At 45.3% G+C, this 21,461-nt stretch overlaps 1 protein-coding gene across 13 annotated transcripts in view; it reads left to right on the forward strand.

The window, feature by feature from the left end:
• PTPRT (protein tyrosine phosphatase receptor type T) overlaps positions 1-21,461 on the forward strand; it is a 1,098,035-nt gene that overhangs the window by 955,140 nt on the left and 121,434 nt on the right. For all 13 annotated transcript variants that reach the window (XM_082361692.1, XM_082361703.1, XM_082361700.1 and 10 more), the window contains one exon: positions 16,612-16,760. In XM_082361692.1, coding sequence (XP_082217818.1) covers positions 16,612-16,760 — 149 coding nt within the window. The remainder of the gene's footprint in view (positions 1-16,611; positions 16,761-21,461) is intronic.

Genomic DNA, 21,461 nt, shown 5'->3' on the forward strand with positions numbered 1-21,461 from the left:
TCAGAAAAAAAATTTTTTTTTAATTTTTAAAAATAGATTTATTAATTTTTTTATAGTAAAAAATAAGAAAAAGATTTTTAAGAAAAAAATTTATTAAAAAAAATTTTTAATTTTTTAAAATAAAAAATATGAAAAAACTTATTAAAATTTTTTTTAATTTCTAAAAATAGAAAATACGGAAAAAATTATTAAGAAAGCATATATTAGGAAAAAAAAAATTTTTTTTTTTAAGTAAAAAAAAAAAAAAAAAAAAAAATGGACGGACCTAACCCTAGGACTGATGGTGAAAGCAAAGCTATACAGACAAAAATCTCACCCAGAAGCATACACATATACACTCACAAAAAAAGGAAAAGGGGAAATTAATATGTCCTGCTCCTAAAGTCCACCTTTTGAATTTGGGATGATTCGTTGTCTATTCAGGTATTCAACAGATGCAGGCACATCAAGTTGTTTGTGGAGCTTTAATCCGCTGCTTCTGAGGCTGCTGGGGGAGATTTCCCTTTCTCTTCTTTGTTCGTACAGCTCCCAGCGGTCAGCTTTGGATTTGGACCCGCCTCTGCATGTACGTTGCCTGAGGGCGTCCGTTCCCCGCCCAGACAGAACGGGGTTAAAGGAGCAGCTGCTTCGGGGGCTCTGGCTCACTCAGGCCGGGGGAGGGAGCGGTACGGAGGAGGCGGGGCGAGCCTGCGGCGTCAGAGGCGTCGTGACGTTGCAGCAGCCTGAGGCGCGCCGTGTGTTCTCCCGGGGAAGTTGTCCCTGGATCACGGGAGCCTGGCAGTGGCGAGCTGCACCGGCTCCCGGGAGGGGCGGTGTGGAGAGTGACCTGGGCTCGCACACAGGCTTCTTGGTGGCGGCAGCAGCAGCCTTAGCGTTTCCTACCAGTCTCTGGGGTCCGCGCTGTTAGCCGCGGCTCGCGCCCGCCTCTGGAGTTTGTCTAGGCGGCTCTCTGAATCCCCTCTCCTTGCGGGCCGCGAAACAAAGAGGCAAGAAAAAGTCTCTTGCCTCTTCGGCGGCTGCAGACCTCCTCTCCGGCTCCCTCCCGGCTCGCGGCGGCACGCCAACCCCTTCAGGCTGTGTTCACGCCGCCAACCCCAGTCCTCTCCCTGCGATCCGACCGAAGCCCGCACCTCAGCTCCCAGCCCCGCCTGCCCCAGCGGGTGAGCAGACAAGCCTCTCGGGCTGGTGAGCGCTGCTCGGCGCTGAGCCTCTGTGCGGGAATCTCTCCGTTTTTCCCTCTGCGCCCCTGTTGCTGTGGGATCCGCGCTGATAGCCGCGCGGCTCACACCCGTCTCTGGATTTCGTTTAGGCAGCGCTCTGAATCCCCTCTCCTTGCGCGCCGCGAAACAAAGAGGCAAGAAAAAGCCTCTTGCCTCTTCGGCAGCTGCAGACTTTTTCCCGGACTCCCTCCCGGCTAGCACCAAAGCCCGAGCCTCAGCTCCCAGCCCCCGCCCGCCCCGGCGAGTGAGCAGACAAGCCTCTCGGGCTGGTGAGTGCTGGTTGGCGCCGAGCCTCTGTGCGGGAGTCTCTCCACTTTGCCCTCTGCACCCCTGTGGCTGCGCTCTCCTCCGCGGCTCCGAAGCTTCCCCCCTCTGCCACCTGCAGTCTCTGCCCGCAAAGGGGCTTCCTAGTGCCTGGAAACCTTTCCTCCTTCACGGCTCCCTCCCACTGGCGCAGGTCCCGTCCCTATTCTTTTGTCTCTGTTATTTCTTTTTTCTTTTACCCTACCCAAGTACGTGGGGATTTTCTTGCCTTTTGGGAGGTCTGACGTCTTCTGCCAGCGTTCAGGGGGGGTTCTGTAGGAGCAGTTCCACGTGTAGATGTATTTCTGCTGTATCTGTGGGAAGGAAGGTGATCTCCGCGTCTTACTCTTCCGCCATCTTGCCCCCTCCCTCTGGGTTTTTTTTGATTGGGCTTGCATTGAATCTGTAGATCAGTTTGGTGAGATCTGTCATCTTAGCAATATTGAGCCATCTGGCCCAGGAACATGGTATGTCTCTTCATTTGTGTGGGTCTACTTTGGTTTCTTTCATCACCGTCTTGTAGTTTTTGGCATGCAGGTCCCATGCATATTTTGGTGGATTTATACCTGAATGTTTCTTCTGTGTGTGTGCTATTGTAAATGGTACTGTTCTTTTTATTTCATATTCAAATTGCTCGTTGTTAATATATAGAAATGAGACTGACTTTTGTATATAAAAAATAAATATACATAGAAACAAACCAAAAAAGACAAGAAAAGAGAGGTCTCGGGTGGAGAAATAGTAACTTACTTCACAAACACAAGGCTGTTGCATGAAAGATGGAGTAAGCTAACCCAGGCCGGGTACTTAGCAAAGTACCCAACACATGTTCAAAGTATTCGTTCTTGCCTTCTCATGTTCTGTATTGCTCTAAAAGCCAGACTCTGTTCAGAGGAGGTTATGGGACTTATATTTGTGTGATAGTTAAGATGTTAAGACTTCGTTTTAAGCACACCTGGGTTTGGGTCTGGCTCTGCCATATACTAGCTATGTAGTCCTGAGCATGTTTCTCCCCTTCTCTGGTCTTCTGTTTCCTACACTGCAATATGAGGATGCTACAAGATAAGGCTGTAGCCCCACTGTGCCAGGGCACACGGTGCCTGGCGCCTAGCAAATGCTCAGGGAGCATTAGCTATTCTCGTTGTTTTAGTTGTTAAGTTTACAAGGAGGAAGATGCTGGAGAAGCATGAAGAAGAACTTTCTAACAATGCCTGTCCAACAGTAGAACAGGTTGAATGTGACATAGTGAGCCTCCCATCACCGGAGGGTGGACCACCCCCTGTATAGGATGCCACAGGGGAAGTCAGGCTTCCCGAGGGTTTTCCCCTGGGTTGAGGAATTATGATACTATCATCACCCCCACCTTCGCCCATGGTGGCATTAGAAGCAAGTGGTAGCCATTCTGGGTCTCCCCAGAGTCACCTAAGACACTTGACCCACAGACACAAAGAGCTTGGAGCAGGAGACAGAAACAGTACCCGTGAAAAAAACAAATGCAGACCAGACATACCTTTCCATCAGCTGCAGTTTATGACTGCACACTAAATTCAGCTGCTTTCTTTAGGAGGCTGGTGTTGAGACCCATCACCTCCAGCCCAGTGCCATCCATACTGGCTTTCCCCAGGAGTACAGACAGACCAGGCACCTTCCTAGTGTTCACTAATTAATTTATCTCATGCTTGTGATTTCACAGTGCTTAAGTGCTGGAGCATTTCTGTCTATTCTTCTCCCCGCAAAGCACCTCACATTGCATCAAGACCATGAATCTCCATCGCAAACGCCACCTGTCTTGGGCAGCCAGCTGGCTGTCTGTCGTCTTGCTGGCACTGCCTCTTACAGCCAGAGTAACACATCCATTCATTTATCCTTAATGACATTTTGACATTCCAATCAATTCATCAGATGTTCCTTCTGCAAGACTTCTCCCCCACGGCCAGGCCAGGGTTCCAGGCCACTCTCGATGCATAATGCTTGAGACCAGCGCACTGCTCAGTACCCTCTGACGGACGGACACATCTGCTGTTCGAAAACTGTGTTCCTAACAGCCTTGGCTCCCTGAGTGATCCACACCTCTGCCTTCAGAGCCATTTTCTTCTATGCTTCCAGCTGGCTGAGCTCAGAGGAAACTGTCCAGTTCAAGGAGAGATGTTCTAGTTCAGAAACATACATGCAACAGTGCTATGGGGGGTTGGGAGAGTAAGAGTGTGCCAAACCCTGCCTTACTCCAGGATTTAGAGTAGCCTGAATTCCACTAATTCAGGTGGAAGATGGAACTATGACAAAGCTAACATCTTGAATTTCATTACCCTGCTGCTACTTAAAAATAATGATCGTAAAGACATTCCGATAACAATAATGGATATCAAAGAAGAAAGGAAAATTATCCTTAATACCTTCAATCTAACACATCAGCTTAGATATACTTTCTCCTAGTGATAATCACAATGTAGACACAGTTTTATTTTCCAGGTTTTTGTTTTTTTTAACTTAATGTGATCCAGTTAGCACTTTTCTATGTTGTTACATAGTAATCATTTTTAATGGCACTCCATCATTTTAATAGCTGTATAATATTCCAGCCAGGGGACACACCATAATTTACTGAACAGGCCCCCCCATAGTTAGACAGTCATGAGGCTGTAACCGATCATTTGCTGTCCAAGAGAAGAAACAGAGCAGGCTGTGGGAGCGAGCAGGGCTCTGCAGGCTGAGGAATGGGGGCCTCAAATCCCACCTGGTCCCTTTACCTGTTTTAGGAGTTTAGGATTAACCCTCTGGGCCTCGGATTCCTCATTTATAAAAGAAAAGAAATAATCACCACTTCATAGTGTTGCTGTGAGGATTACAGAAGGTAATCTTTGAAGGTACCTAACACATGGTAGTCTTTACTAACTGGTAAACTATTACGTTCGTATGTATATACCAGTGGTTCTCAATCAGGCAGAGGGCAATTCTGCCCACCCCCCGCCCCTGGGACATTGGGCAATGTCTGAAGACATTTTTGATTGTCACAGCTGGGAGTGGGAGGAGCCACTGGAACCTGTTAGATGGAGGCCAAGGATGCAGCTGAATATCCTGCAGTGCACAGCCTGCACAGCAAAGAGTTATCCTGCCCAAAATGTCAGTAGTGCCACCGTTGAGAACGCCTGGCATATACGAAGCTGGGTTTTCCAGTATTATCTACATAATATTTGTGTTCTCCTTTTTTACTATTATTTTATTAGGATAAACACCCAGGAAAATGGGAATCCTCGACTAAAGTGTATATTATGCTTACTGGCAGTTTTAGGAGAAATGGGATGGGGTGGGTGATGGGAATAAGGTTTCAGGTGACCAATGGTGAAAAGACAGCAGATAAATAGCACGTGTTCCCCAATGGGGCAGGAGATGACATCCCACAGACCAGTAGTTCTCCAAGGATAGTCCCAGCATCTCCTAGGGAGTTGGAAATGCAAATTTTCAGGCCTTAACCTCGTACTCACCAAATCAGAAACTCTGAGAGTGGAGCCCAACAATCCCTGTTTTAACATGCTTCCTAGGTGCTTCTGATGTACCCTCAGGTTTGAGAATCACTGTCATGCACCACCTGCAGCAAAAGGCCAACTTGTAGAATAGCAAGCAGGACCCGTTCAAGTCCAACACTTTGTGCAGAAGTAGATTAAAAGTGTCAAGCCTAAGTCGTGAGGATGCTCAAATATGGAATGGAGCAATGATAAATGAATTAAAAGTGCCATCCATCCATTCATGCATTTCATCAGTAAACAGTTTTAAAGCTTTTACAACATGGTGCCAAGTGCTGAACTAGGTGCTAGAGGAAATACAAATATGAACTAATATGCATTATGCAAATTGTTATGATGAGGGGCGATGAGAGTGGGCAGGCAAATGACTAGGATATAAAACAGAAGTAAGGCATGTCCTGTAAGGGAGAGGTCGGAAAATGCCTCCCGGAAGAAGTGGTGTTTGAGATGGAACTTGAAGGATTTGTGATTATCTGTTAATACATTAATTCAACAAGTGTGTACTGAGTACCTGCTTGTGCCCAAAACTGCGCAAGGCCCTATCTGTGCAAGGCTCTATCTGCACAAGGTGAACAAGGCCAGCATGGACCTTGCCCCTCCGGTTACAGTCTAGCAGGGGAGATAACCATGGAGGCTGACCATCTGGCAAGCAGGAGTGATTTCTGGATGGGGAGTGAAGGTCTGGGGTGGGCTGGGGGTAAAAGAGAGAGCACCCCTGGGAGCCCTGGGCTGAGATCTGAGAAGAGGTGCGGGTACAGGGCTGTGAAATGCAGAGGGAGGTTGGCTGAGCTGGGGAAGGAACACAGAGCCTCGGTGATCACGAGAGACTGCTTGGAAGAGGTTGCTTGTGATAAACTTTGGAAGATGAGAGCCATCAGTTCACCCATGCACAGGCTAGATGTGAAAAGCAGGCAGACCATCGACGGGTGTCCAAGAGGGCATAAGAAACAAGAGGCAGGGCTTCCCTGGTGGCGCAGTGGTTGAGAATCCGCCTGCCAATGCAGGGGACATGGGTTCGAGCCCTGGTCTGGGAAGATCCCACATGCCGCAGAGCAACTGGGCCCGTGAGCCACAACTACTGAGCCTGCGCGTCTGGAGCCTGTGCTCCGCAACAAGAGAGGCCGCGACAGTGAGAGGCCCGTGCACCGCGATGAAGAGTGACCCCCGCTTGCCGCAACTAGAGAAAGCCCTCGCACAGAAACGAAGACCCAACACAGCCAAAAATAAATAAATAAATAAATAAAATTAAAAAGAAAAAAAAAAGGAAACAAGAGGCAGAGTCCAGCTCAGCCTCAGCTCAGAGACTAATCCTCATATAGGGACCTAGAAGGGGCTGCCTGAAGAGGTGATGAGTCCTTGTCTCTGGAGTTGGACAGTCACGGGGGTGGAGACGGGGACATCCACTTGCTGGGGGTGTTGCAAGGGGTCTCCCAGCTGGGGTGGGAGAATGACTTTCCAGCCCAGAGAATCCAAGATTCTGTAACTTGTAATGGCCTGAAACTGAGGGTCAGAGAGTGACTGGGAGAAAAGTATCTGTCCAAGTATCTGGCTTGGTTTATGGTCGAATAAGCACAAGGTATGGATGGATCAGAAGGGACAAAGGAAGAAAAAGTATTCAGTAGTCACCTTGGTTCCCTGGCGTGCTCATCTCAGGGAGCAGATCAAACACCAAGTTAAAATTAAAATAAAGCAAGGAAGAAGGAATGCTGATGGCCAGTATGAAGAAGGGGGAGAAAAAGAGATAGCATTTGCTGAGTGTCTGTTATAGGCCAAAGACCATGCTAGGAAATTAACACATATTATTTCTAATCATCCTAGTAACTGTGAAATAGGGCTTATCAAATACTTTCTACACATGAGTCTCATAGAGACGGAGACACAGTCATGATCACACAGCTGGTTAGAACCAGGTTAGCCTGGGGCCAAGGTCCGTGATATTTCCACAGCACCAAGAACAGAGGGCATTTCGCCTAGCCCAGGAGTTCAGAGCCCAGTGGTCTGAAAGCATTCAGGGAAGTTCCCATTGTCTGTGCCATAGATTCTGTCCTCATGTTCCTTTGAAGCATTTATTTCCTTCCCATTGCCTAACATTTAACAAACACTTACATGGAGCTTGTTTGGTAGGTGACAGATCCTACTGTAAGTACTTTAATATTTATAAGTCAGCATCTACTGCAAATGGTGGTTGTGAGAATTCACAATAATTATCCCTATTTAACAGATGAGGAAACTGAGTTACAAAGAGGCTAAGTAATCGTCCAAGGCTACGTAGCCAGTAAACGGTGGAGCCAGGATTTGGACTCAGGCAGTCTTGTTCCAGAGCCAGTGCTGTTCCCACTAGGCTCTGCTTGAGGATCTAAGGGGTAGTGTGGCCGTGTACCCAGCAGCAGGAGGGCCTTGCATCTGCCTTAGGTCCTCTGCTATGCAGATTCCCCTGCCCTGCTCCAGAGGATGGTCAGACTGGGTCCTTAGTGGAAAGAGAGCCCATCCAGGCAAGGAAGACAGAGATGCAGCCACAGGCCAAGGAGAGAAGCAGAGGCAGGTGGAGGCACAGACATGGAGAGCAAGACAGCAGAGGGATGGAGGTGTCAGAGGCGGTGGCCAAGGTCCCTTGACCTTTTCAATTGTGATAAGATGTGCTACTATTGCTTCTGTAACTTTGCCATTCTGGTGGAAGCATGGAGAAGCCCCAAGGTAGGGTGATGGGGGTAGGAGAGGAAGGACCCACCAGTTATCTTCCAGGATTGGTACCCAACAGAGGTAATGAGCAGACAGGATGTGTAATGCCTAAAGGATGTGAGGGGATGCGAATGTCAGCTTTCTGGCTGCATGTATGTGCTTATATGTGTCACTATGTGTTTGCCTGGAGAGGCAGGGAGCCTGCTGAGAAAGCTTTGGGACAAGGGCATACATGTGTGGGTCCTTGGCTCAGCGTGACATAACAAGGAATCTTAAAGAGCATTCAGAGGCCTGACTGCCTGAGTTTGAATCCCAGCTCTATCTCTTTTTTTTATTTTTGGCTGCGCTGGGTCTTCATTGCTGCGCGCGGGCTTTCTCTAGTTGCAGCGAGCAGGGGGCTACTCTTCGTTGCAGTGCAAGGGCTTCTCATTGCGGTGGCTTCTCTTGTTGCGGAGCACGGGCTCTAGGCGTGCAGGCTACAGTAGTTGTGGTGCGCAGGCTCAGTAGTTGTGGCTCACAGGCTTAGTTGCTCCGCGGCATGTGGGATCTTCCCGGACCAGGGCTTGAACCCGTGTCCCCTGAATTGGCAGGCGGATTCTTAACCACTGCACCACCAGGGAAGCCCCCAGCTCTATCTCTTAAAGCATGTGTGGCTTTCGGTGAGTTACTTCAACTCTGCCTCATTTTTTCATCTACAAAATGGGGTTAGTAATACTATCAATCTCCTAGAGTTATTAAGAGAGTTCGAGAAGTTAATACATTGTGTTTGTGATAGCCTTAAATAGTGCCTGGAAAGGATTAAGTGCTATATGCATGTTTATTAAATAAATACATTAAATTTAGGATTTATTGTTTCATGGTCATTGTATTCATTTCGTAGGACTGCCACAACAAGGTGATGGTTTAAAACAACTAAATGTATTCTCTTACAGTTCTGGAGGCTGGAAGTCTGAAATCAAGGTGTCAATGGGGGTCAGGCTCCCTTTGAGGCTCTGAGTAGAATCCTTCTTGCCTCTTCGTAGTTGCTGGCGATGGCTGTAAAATCCTCAGCATTCCTTGGCTTGCAGCTGCCTCACTCCATTCTCTGCCTCTGTCCTTACACAGCCCTCTCCCCGTGCGTCTCTGTCCAAATTCCCCTCTCCTTGTAAGAATACCAGTCATACTGGATTAGGGCCGCCTTAACTGGATTACATCTGTAAAGACCCTCTTTCCAAGCCTGCATTGGCCACCAATTTTGCTTCTAGAAAACTTGAGAACAATTGTGGGTTTTCCCTTTTTTCTCTGTATTATAAATATTTTAGTAGATTTTGGGAGAAGTTTTAGAAACCGCTATCTTATTAAGGAAACACTTCATAATTTTTCGTATTTTTCTAAAGTTGTATCTCCTTTTTAACTTGAGGTTGCTGAGAATGGATATGAGTGAACAAAACGAATGGTAATGACTTTTTTCCTGTCATATTAGTAAAATATTTCTAAAGTAAAATATCTAATTCTGTAAAGAGGCAATAAAATTTTTGAGATTATTTAAAAAAAAAAAAAAGACCCTATTTCCAAATAAGGTCACATTCACAGGTACCAGAGGTTAGGACTTCAGTATATCTTTTAGGGGAACACAGTTCAACTGGTAACAGTCATTTAAGAAGCATCAGTTCTTGCTGTGGTTCTCAGATGCCAGCTCCCCCCTATATTGAAGTCAATACCAGAAAGTGGAAATGGTGTGTCCCTGGTAACTCGGTGAGGTATTTGGAGACCTGGGGCTGGCACCCAGGTGTCCTGCCTCCTGGTGCTGGTCCTCCACTGTGATAGGGACTCTTCACTAATTCAGATCAGCTGAAGAGTGGGTTCTCAACAGTGGGGATATGACACTTCAGCATGCATGAGGATTGCCTGGAGTGCTTATTACATGTACATTTGGAGTTTCTGATTCATGGCTCAGGGATGGGGCTGGAGAAACTGCATTTCTAGTATGTTCCCAGGTGAAGCCGATACTGCTGGTCCAGAGACTACTTGGAGAATCAGTGTTCTACATCGGTGGTGCTTAAGCTTGGTGGCACATGACGACCACCTGGAGAGCTTCTAAAGACCCAAATGCCCAGGCTGCACCCTAGACCAATTAAATTAGAATCTCATCAGTAATTTTTAAAGCTCCCCAAATGATTTGTGCAGCCAAGGTTGAGAAGCACGGCTGTAGAATACATCAAAGAATGTTTTTAGAGAAAAGCCATTCTTCAGGATATCTATTTGAGAGGATTCATATTTAATAAATAATGAGGCCATTTAAATCAACATGGCTGTTTCCTATATTTAAAAGATAACCAGAGAGCATTTATTGAGTGCTTACTGTGTACCATGCACTGGGGAAAATGCTTTGGTAACTACACACCATTTAATCTTCGCAAACACTTTCCCTTGCCTGGGAGCATTGCTGCTACCTGCAGTTCTATAGACAGGAGGAAACTGACATGCAAAGCCATGCGTAACTTGCAAGAACTCACACAGCTAGTCTGAGATGGAGCCAGGTTTTGATGCCAGGCTGTCTGGCACCAAAGTTGATGTTAACTGCTGTGCCATCCTGCCTCCTGAAAGAAGAGAAAGTGGCGTGTTCTCCTTTTAATCCTGCACTTTTCCGTATCCTCGTTTACACTGTCAACTCTGCTGTGCGGTAGCCCAGCCTCTGCCTCCATTACAGTTATTCTGAGTCAGTGGAGTTTGGATTAATGAGGTTTTGCTACATTCATAAGGGGCTAGAATTGTTACCATGGACTGAACCTGCACTTCTGGTTTTATCCCGAAAGGAGAGGTAGAGGAACGTTGGAACAGGTATCCTGAGCTGGCAGGCAGAAAGCGAGGTTAGGGTCCTGTGGCTTCCACTGATATGCTGCATGACTTGTCTAAGCCCCTCCTCTGTCTGGCCTCAGTTTCTTTTACAAAATAAGAGAATGGTGCAGTTCCCTTCCAGTTTCTGATGTATACATTTAATTAGAGAGTCAATCATGTCAGCATAGAAGCGTCTGTCCGGGCTTCAAAGAGCACAATGCCGGCTTTTAATAGGAGTAGAGTTTCAGCTGTGTTTTCTTTGTCTACCTCCTATGGACTGAGATATCTCTCTGGCTCCAGGGTTCCAACCTTTGTGTTTTCCCAGGAAAGTCTGTCCAGAGATGCCAATGGAGGATGGGTCGGGGAAAACCCTGTGGAGAAAGGAAAGAGCGCCTGGTCAGTGTCTCCCCTGGAAAGTGGGCATGGCTCTTCACATCCAGGGAAGAGCCCTGTGGAACCAACACTCTCCCTCAGTTGTCCGGGTCTCCTGTTCTCCACCCGCATATTCAAGGGTTTTGCAGGATCCAGATGCTGGAATCCCTACCACCTCTTTCCTAGGTAGTTTCTGAGTCTCTCCGTGAACTTCTCCAATAATGGAGGGCTCATTACTTCCAAAAGCCTAAACAGAGCAGGGGTCTTGTCTGGCTTTTCACATCATGGTCTCCCGCTGTCTTAACAGCCACTTCTGTCTAACCACCTACAAAGTAGGTGCTCATTAAATATTTTTCCAACCAATTAATGTGCAAAGAGAAATAAACTACTAACTTTAGGGAGGAGACAAAGACTTCTAAGAGTAGGGGGCCTTTGAGTTGGCCCCTAAAAGGTGAAAAGAAGGTTGCCAAAGAAGAAAACGTGGGAAGGGCAATTCGGCACTAGGCACTTCCAGAAGAGACCCGAGCAGTTCTTCTTTGCTAGAAATTTCTTCCTTGTGTCAAGCCAATGTGGTGGTTCTAATTCTGACCCCTGGGGCCACACAGAGCCAGATGTCACGTGTGTGAAGACAGCATTCCAGAATATTCCCTCTCCATGAGAAACATCCCTGCTTCAGACACTCTTCCTTCTCCTCTCGTAGCGTGATTCCAGAACCTTTCACGGCCCTTACAGCCCTCTCCGTGGAGCCATTCCACCTGCCACCCTCCCTTATCAAGAGTGGTGCTCAGGATAAACCACGGATGTCATGGTCCATCGTGGGGACATCCCTGGCCACCTACCCTCGCTCAGCTAACCAGCAAAAGTCGGGGGAACTCCGAGTGGATCTGTTAGAAGGAAGAATACCACCAGCCACGTTGCATTGTCCCAACCTGTCAGAAGCAGGGAACTTGGGATTGCTGTGTCTTAAAACATTCTTCAGCTCTAGAGGTGACCCAGCAGAGGAACAGATAGGCTGTACAATGCTGTCTTTTGAACAGCTCTTGGTACACCCTGCTGGTGAAATTGTGTGACCCAATTGGCAGGAATCTCAGAACAACTGCAGGAAAAAGTTCCAAGTTTGGGAAGTCACAAGTGCTTGAGTCTTGAGGGATCTGAGGACAGCATGAGTTATGCGACCATCCCATATATCATGTGACTATCTTATATGAGGTTTTTTTAAAAAACATTCTATAGCTATGGCTATTCTGTGGGCTCTGAGGGAAAAAAAAGTCTCTGACTTCTGTGAACATTCCATCAATTATTCAAACAACCCAGGAAGGAAATGCTAAGTTGTTAGACAAAAATAATTCATTAACTAGAAGTATTTCGGGTCACAAACTAATTTCTTGCAGCTTTTTCTTCCTCTTTCCTTGCATATATCTTTTTTTTAAGTGGTTATAATTTGTACTCAGAGTAGGATGACAGTCTTTTCTACACTTCAGATTGTAGACTTTTAAACATAAATTTGCACAACAAATTTATTGAGCACTGGCTGTGTGCCAGACACTCAGCAAAAAATTGGAGTAGGTACAGGAAGTCCAAAGAGGTTCACCCAAGAGGTTCTTGCCTTCCTGGGTAGGAGGGTTGAATCACTGCAATTGGATTAGTCAAGTGCTTAGCTGACATGGCAACGAGGCCCTCCTTGATCTCCTGACAGGGTTCAAACCAGCTATTTGCTGCTCTCCCCTAGCTGTATGTATTTTTCCTTCTTGGATTTCATCACCTTTGTGATTTTATATCGATTTATGTATTTACCTGTTTAGTGCCTGTCTTTGCCACTAGTGTCTATGTTCTATGAAGGTCAAGATCATGTCCAGTGTTTGACGCTGTGATCTTCTTACATCTAGCAGAGACTGGCACGTGTAGGTGCTAAGTAAATTTGTGTTCAATGGGAGAGTCAACCCGGAAGAGAAAACCACACATCTCTTTAGGGAGCAAGAGGAAACCTCAAAGAAGATGTGACATTTGAATGCCACTGAGCCTTGAAGGATGAAGGGGAGGTGGCCTGGGGAGAAGAATGGGGGCACACTGAGGAGTAAGGAGTACTGAGGAATGGTTAGGACAGGAAGATGAGGTAGTTGGTGTTTCCTAAAAGGAGACACGTGTGGAAAATAAGGCTGAGTTGAAGCCTGGAGCCATAGGTCTTGTCTGCCCCACTCACAAGTTTGGGATGTTCCCCTCTTTTCAGGAAAAAGAGGGAGGGGGATCAACTAAACTCTATGACTATAGGAATGAATATGATTTTTCCTAAATTACTAAGAGGGTTTTTTAGTGATTAAATTTTGAATAAGATCCCAAAAGTACGGTTTTGTGTTTTATTTCCTTCCACATCCCTTCCATTTCCATTTTGTAGCTGAAGCATCTGTCTACATATTTTAAAATTTTACATAACATCATCGTCACCATGAAAACACAGTGTCAACCATGGGTGAAAAACTAAGGATGTAAAAACCTGAGATTTTTACCACTCAGTTGTCCAGTTTTTAAATATCTATGTTTTAGAGAGGCTCCATTAAAAAATTTTTTTTATCCAGGGGTTCAGAGCTACCCAAACATTTCTGTAAAATGCCGTTTTCCATAGATGGAGCAAGACCTTTTTTTTTTTTTTATTCCTTTGGAAACCAGTGATTTGTGCCTAAGACAACTCTTTCCATATTATCTTACCCTGAATAGAATGAGATTGGTTGGGAGTTCTGCCCTAAGGAAATATCAAAGCCTCCAGTACATGCTCATTTATAGTTTGAAAGTTAATTCTCTTATCGGATGTCCTTTTATTTCCTGCTGGGGCAGTGTGAGCAGAACTCAGGTGGAGGCAGAGGGTCTGCTGTATATCTTTTCAAATTTATGATTAAGAAGGTCACATATACATTTTTTTTAATAAATTTTATTTATTTATTTATTTATTTTTGGCTGTGTTGGGTCTTTGTTGCTGTTTGCGGGCTTTCTCTAGTTGTGGCGAGCGGGGGCTGCTCTTCGTTGTGGTGCGTGGGCTTCGCATTGCGGTGGCGTCTCTTGTTGCGGAGCATGGGCTCTAGGGCGCAGGCTCAGTAGTTGTGGCGCACGGGCTTAGTTGCTCCGCAGCACGTGGGATCCTCCCGGACCAGGGCGCAAACCCGTGTCCCCTGCATTGGCATGCGGATTCTTAACCACTGCGCCACCAGGGAAGTTCCACATATACATTTTGAAACACACTCCTTTTTGATAATAAATGAAGAATAAAACTTTGAAATGTCATCAGTAGCAGAATTACTCGTTTTTCTTTCATTTGCGTTCCCCCTGCCGGCTGGCCGATTGCCTGCCAGTGGTGTGGGAAAAGGCGCAAGTGACTGAATGCTTCATTTCTTGTTGTTTTTCTGTCTGCCTGGAATAGTTTCACTAGTGGAGCAGCATGTTTGTGGCCAAAGCATTTTAACCAAAAGATGCACTTCTGTTCCTGAGTGCCCTTCTTTCCCCAGGCAAATTTAAAAACAAAAACAAAAACAAAAAAGAAGAGGAATTCCATTTTAGGCTGCATTTGTCTTCAAATAGACAAAAGCTCTCCTCTTCCTGGATCCAGATTCACTCTCCACGCTTCTCTACTCTGCTGTCTGCTTACACAGCAAGATCTAAATGGATGCCATGCCTTTGGCTTCCAGTTGGGTTCAGCTAATGTGAGCCGCTCTAGGAGGTCAGATGGGGGAGGGAAGATGTAGTCAGGGAATCTGTGCCTCTGGGTCCCTCCCTGTGGGGGTCATTCAGGACTGGCTGGATCCCTTGGGAGAAGTTCACTGCTTCTCTACAGGTGGCCTCCTCTTCACAACGCCTTTTGGGTTCTGGTTGCTGCTTCCTCTGCTTGTCGCTCTGGACCCACAGGTGATAAACAGCTCTCCTGTCACTGTATTATACCTTGGGTTCCCCTTATACCCTTCTCACTTTGTCAGTAGTCCTTTTATACATTTTCTCTCCTCACTTGAGTGTGCCATCTGCCATTCTTCTGTGCGGTCTACAGCTAGATCAACTCCAGGTGAAGAAAAATACCATCAAACTAGAAGTGATCCTAGATGAAAGCCTCTAAAATACTTCTAAGTCTAGGTTTACCCTTGCATTTAATACTTCCTCTGACAGGGGGATCATTACCTCTTGAAACTGCCTGTTTCATTATCAGATGGGCTCACCTTTGGATATTTCCTAGGTGGTGCTGAATTTGACCTCTCTGGGACATCATGGAAACATGTCCTTTCCATGTTGAAATAGGAGTGACCAAGATTGGATTGGAAGCCAAGTCCTGTGAAAATGGAGCAAGAGACCTGGAAGAATTTACCCTCCAGATATTTAATGTGCAACCCATAGCCTTGCATATCATAGGAACAAAATTACTGTATTTAGATACATAAATGTTGGGTAAACTCAGAGGGACCAGGTTGTTTATTTAGAAATATTTGAAAAACTGTCATATGCAAGTGGGGTTAGTCATATTTTTATATCTCTGGCAATAAATCTGAGACCCAGTAGTTGACATTTAAAGGGAAAAGATTTCAAATCCATACAAAGAACTTTTTAACCTTCAGCCTCCCAGTGAGGTGCCAAAGTCTCCATCACTTGATATAATCCAGGGGGGATGGGATTCCACAGTGGGACTGTTGGAGAGAGCATTCCAGCAGTGGAATGCAATTGGACCAGTGGTGATGATACAAAAACAAGAGCAGCAGCTGCCACGTGTTAAACATTCACTGTGTGTCAGGCACTGTGCTCCGAACACATTATCTCACTTAATCCTCATTTAATCCCTATGAGGTTGGCCTGTTAAGTTCAGAATTTACTGAGGTTGAGGAACTTGCCCTGTATCATGCAGCCACAGGCTATGGAGGTAGGATATGGACCCAGGTCTGCCTGATGCCAAAGCTGATGGTTTCAACCTCCAGTGGTTGGTGTCAGAATCACGTGGGGAACTTGGTGGCCAGGCAAAGGTCTAGTGCCTGTCCTACTTGTATGAATCTAGGATCTGTGTGCTTTTTCAGCTCTCTAAGTGATCCTGATTTACACAAGTTTGAACATCACTGCTGTACTTTGTCGTCATCACCATCGTCGTCGTTGTCATCATCATTCCAAATGCCCGTCTGGTTCTGAGGGTCACTATGGGAATAACTGTGCATCAAGTTCTGCTTTAACCTTTATCCTTTTGAGCTATAAGACTAACTCATCTCCACCCTTACCCACTGCCCTCACCAGCCCCTACTTCAATCTACCTTTGTTTGGTGGGCTATTTCACAAGCTCAATCCCTGAGAAAGGCCAGACTCCATTCTGAATCTCATTCAGAGTCATGGGAACAGAAAGGTCCTCCTGCCTCTTCTTCCCTTTCAAGGGAGAGTAAGGAAAGTGTTGTGCAAATCTCATTATTTCCCATTTTAAGCTCAAGTAAAGAGCACACCCATTGCTGAGGATGAGGCAGGATAAATGTCATATTTCTGAGCAAATGGAGGCCTTTAACAGTTTCAGGAAGACTTAGGTTTATTCCACCTTGACCTTGGAGGACCTGCCTTGACTCTGTTTCTGGAAAATGGACCAGGTTTGGGGATTGAGGATGATGGGTGGGGAAAAAGAACAGTCTGATCTTCCAGTGCTTGGATGCAACTGTCACCATCTGACTGTGATTTTTGTTCCCCTTGCACATGTCCCAAAGGAAGCTGGCCAAGAAGCAGAAGGAGACACAGAGTGGAGCACAGAGGGAGATGGGGCCTGTGGCCTCAGCCGACAAACCCGCCACCAAGCTCAACACCAGCCGCAACGACGAAGGCTTCTCCTCTAGCTCACAGGACGTTAATGGATTCAGTAAGTTGAGCCAACTAAGGGGAAGGGGACATCCGTACCAGCTTGACCCTGGTACCTCTGCTGTTGACCCCTCACAATGTCAGGTGCTATAGGACATGGAGTCTGGCTGCTTCCCTGGGATGGTCCAGGATGAAGGTGCTCCCTGGCAAAGACATGGGGCCGCCCATCCTGGGGTGAAAAGGAGAATTTCAGAACCTCAAAGCAGATGGAAATGAGGGCAAGCCATCTTAACTGCTGCTTGTGTACACAGAGGCAGGTTAAAACTAACAATAGTAAAAAAAAAAGAAGAAGGAAGGCATGATTATGCCCTTAAGGAGGAAAATATGCCAAGCTGAACTGAGTGTCTTACAGTTATCAAAACAACGCTGCACATAAACCACATAAAGTAGATGAGTTATAGGTTATCACGGTCTCCATTTCTCAGCTTATGAAACTGAGGCTCAGGCTTCTCCAAAGTCCCATGGCTGATGAGTAACTTATCCAGAACTGGAAGCCGTGCCTTCCAAGCCTTGACCAGTTTCAGGACACAGCTAGTGATCCAAGTGGCATTTAGTCAAGAGCAGCGGTGTCCTCATGCAGAGTTAATACAGGATCCCAAGCTAATAGTAGTGGCCACAATTTCAGGGTTCACCCCATCCAAAGGAGAACATCAAGACTAGTAAACTAAAGCTAGTTTAGTTTAGTCTGATCTTGGGGATCAGACTCAAGAGTGCTGACTTTTGCTCTTAACTTTCTGAAAGCCAGTTCTTTTTCTGAATTGCGTAGAAATGCTAGATTCCCCAGCCTCTGCTCCAAAGTGGGGAAAGCAGGAAATCGAAAGGAATATGAGCAGAGACAAATGTTCCCCCTACACTGTGCCAGTGGCAAAGGGACGAAATCGTATTTTGTAAAAATCACTTAGATAAGGTCAATTTGGGATGACGGAGATCTATGAGAGGATGAAGAAAGAAAGGAAACCAGTATTTACAGACCACCTTCATCTGCACCACAGCCTTGTGAGATGCTTAGTATGACTGTTCCCATTTTATAGATGATGTATCCAGAGCTCAGTGTTTGGCTGACCTTCCCACAGTTACACAGCTGCTTCCTGATGGATCCAGGATCCAAGGGTACCTCGGACCCACGATTCCTAACCTCAAGTGTACCACAGCACCTACCTGAGGCAGTTTTCAAAATCCGCATATCTGAGCCCCACACCTTACCTGCTGAATCAGAATCTCCTGGGGCAAGGGGAGTGGAATGGGGACTCAGGATGTGGATTTTGTAAAAGCCACACAGGGGGTTCTTATAGGCACCCTGTTAAGAAGGCTGAACTTTGAAAGAGGCAGCAGCTATTTTCAAATATTGACGTGCTACCTTGGGAAAGAGAGATTTTTGTTTTAAACCTATAGAGACTGAAAAAATAGTAAAATGAATACTCATGTAGTCTTTACCTAGATTCACCAGTTGTTTGCATTTTGCAGTATTTGCTCTCTCTCTCTCATATACACACACACACTATATGTATACATACATTATACATATATAATTTTATGAACCATTTAGCAGTAAGTTTTAGACATCATGACACTCCCCCTCCAGAGAATTCAGCATGTGTTTCCTGAGAACTAGGAGAGCTCTTCAGCATAACCACAATGAAATTATTTTACCCAAGAAATACAACCTTGTTTCAATCTCTGATAGACCAGAGTCCATAGCTGAATTTCCCCCATGGCCCTAAAATGTTCTCTCTTATTGTTACTATCTTTTGATCCAGGATCCAGTCAAGGTGCTCACTTTATATTTGGCCACCACGTCTCCCATCACCTTTCTGTCTACAACAGTCCTCCCACCTTTCATTTTCCTTTCAGGATGCTGACATCTTTTAAAAGTCTAGGCCAGTTGTCCACAGAATGTTCCACAGTCCAGATTCGTCTGATTTTTTTCATCATGATCACACTCAGGTTAAACATTCTGGCAAAAATGCTGCACAGGTCACGTTGTGTACGTACTTCCCTTTGCATCATTTCAATAGACGCGTGCTATCACTTTGCCCACTCTTGGTGATGCTAAGTGTGAATACTTCTTAAGGTTGAGAAATGGCTTTTAAAGACGAAGCCTAACAGCACATACTGATTATTTCATGAGTAAATATTTAACTTCTCTTTTCCTCAGAGAGCAGAGCAAGTTTGCAGTCTGCCTAAACACAAAGTCAGTTCTTAATCCGTTCTCCACCCAGGTGAATTTCTGGGATTCATACATTCCCTTGGGTCCAGGAAAAGAGGATGCCGACAGAGGGAAGGAGAGGTGGAAAGAGGGTAGCAAGGAACTGGGCTTGGTTTGTTCTTAAAGGCGCATCCTGAGCACCGCCCCACCCCAAGCCTCTGGCCCTGTTAACTTGTCACTGACGCTCCTGCTTTTGTCCTGAGGCAAGGAAGTTCATTAGCAAGTCTAGCTGATGGCACTGCTGGCCAAGTGGTACCTATTCACCCAAAACCTTTCCTGTCCAGGCCAGGCTCTTGTGTACCTGTTTTTCCATTTCCATTTTTGTAAAAATGTCCTGGGAGGACTCTGAATGCCAAAGAGATATGGTCAAAGACACATGACAAACATCATGACCCCATAATTGTAGGTATTTGATCTTAAGCTTTCTGATTTCAAATGAAAACCTGGGTAACACCAATTTCTTGGATTTCAAGGGGAAACATCACCTCCATTTTCCCCATGGGCTAAAACTTAGACTCTTAAGATAAAAGTGCCCAAGACTGAGGGTAGATTGGCCAGCCAGAGAGGAAGAAGCAGCATATCCAATAAAATCTAATCAGATGTTTTAAAGTCCAGACACAATCTTTCCAAGATTGATATATGTGTGTTTTACAGTTATATACACACATATACATGCACACAGACATAACACGCATACCCAGACATGTGTATATGTATATTGTATGTACATTCATTTTAATGATATTGCTTTTAAAAAGACAAAAAATTCAATCGATGTTACACTCAATTATTAAGAAATTTTGCATTTGTTTGAATCAGTAAATATTTTAGGATTCTATCTATGCATCTGGTGTCCTCAGGCTAGAGCCACAAACATGCTCTGGGGATTCTTTTGAATGCCCTGGAATGCATCAGGTACCTTTTAAAATGCTCTATGGAATCACTGGGGTGTGATTTAAGGGGAAAAAAATGTAAGTAATGCTTACACTGGAGATGTAGAAATTGCTTCTGCAATCACCCTGATGTATGTAAAATTGAATCCATTTTCGTGGCGTTAGGGAAGTGACTGTCTGACTTCTCCATTGGGTCTTTAGGAGAGCCTGAGATTATTTGCAAATGTTGAAGCATTGCTAGAGGCAGAGCACAAGAATAGATGTCACATTGGAAAAGATTACAGAAAAACCTGCCCTGAGCAATTATTTCATTATTGAACAGGTGGGCCCTGGCCTAATTCAACCTTTGCATCCAACTGTGTGGGTTTGTTTTCCTGGGTTTTCGATTCCAAGTGACCGCTAAGTTCTGCAACATCCGTTCCATCAAGCCTCCCAATTTTGTATAGGACCAGTGACCTCTGGGATGCAGGGGTGAGGGGGCTTTGTCAGGTATGGGCTGTTGCTCTGGAGTGCTGTGGCATTCTTGAAAAAGGAGTGCCCGTCAGCAGCGTGCATTGTTTTCAGTTTAAAGAAATGCTGACTTTTATTAAGTAATCTGATTTTGATCTTACTGCCTTGTGTACCTGCTTGTTATTTTTTTCTGAGATCTTTTGCTCCCTGGGATCATTTTCTGGGTCTTTCTTCTGCTGCTTTCTTTTTACATTCCTGCTTAAATCTTCTTTATGTCTTTTGTTCATAGTCTCATCCTCTCCTTGTTTATTTTAGTCCAAATCAAAATGCTTCAAAACAAGTTGCTGTTGAATTCTGTGATACGGGGCTTGGCTGTCTACCCTTCATGTAATAGCATTTGACAGACTCGCTTGCCCATTGGGTACTGTTAGTAAACTCCATCTTCATTTTTTTGCTTCCATTCTATTCAATGGTTTCACGTCTGGTGTGTGAAGGCAGTTTATCTCTAAGGAGCATCACGTGCTGGGCCATCAAGCTCTCTGCTAAATAAAGAAGCAGGCACCGTTGAGGGCTTGGAGGTGAGATTTAGTGGCCATTTTCGCAGTGCTTAGTACGTGCCTGTCCCTGTCCTGAGTCCCGAGCACAGTTTGGGGAGGGGTGTAATTACAAAAATGAATAAAACAGGGCATTGTCTCAAAAATAATAAATGTTCCTACTTTTAAGTTTTTCATAGTTTACAGAAGTCCTTTTGCAAAAACCTGGAGCCATAGATCCTTATTCCTGCACCATGAAAGAGCTGGTAGGTTTCTTACTACCCCCATTCTACAGATGAGGAAACTGAGGTTCAGAGAGACTCCATGCTGCAAATCACACAGGCATTTGCAGAGTCATAATAAGGATTTGTCTCTCCTGACATCAGTTAGGTTTTGTCCACTTAGTTCTTCAAAGAATTTAGAAAAACATCCATAAAAGTACCTACAATAAAACAGCTGTATGAGAATTAAATAATCAGGATCAGGAAAACATAAATGAAGACAAGAGGGTCAAGACCAGGTTATTTTAAAATATAACTCCATTATATGAAAACGTAATCTAAATATGCAGGCTGGCAACCTTCAAATTCCACTTTGGCTCTGGGCTTTCTAGTAACAAA

Source organism: Balaenoptera borealis, assembly GCF_965194805.1.
Source record: "Balaenoptera borealis genome assembly, chromosome: 16".
In the NCBI taxonomy this organism is placed as follows: domain Eukaryota; kingdom Metazoa; phylum Chordata; class Mammalia; order Artiodactyla; family Balaenopteridae; genus Balaenoptera; species Balaenoptera borealis.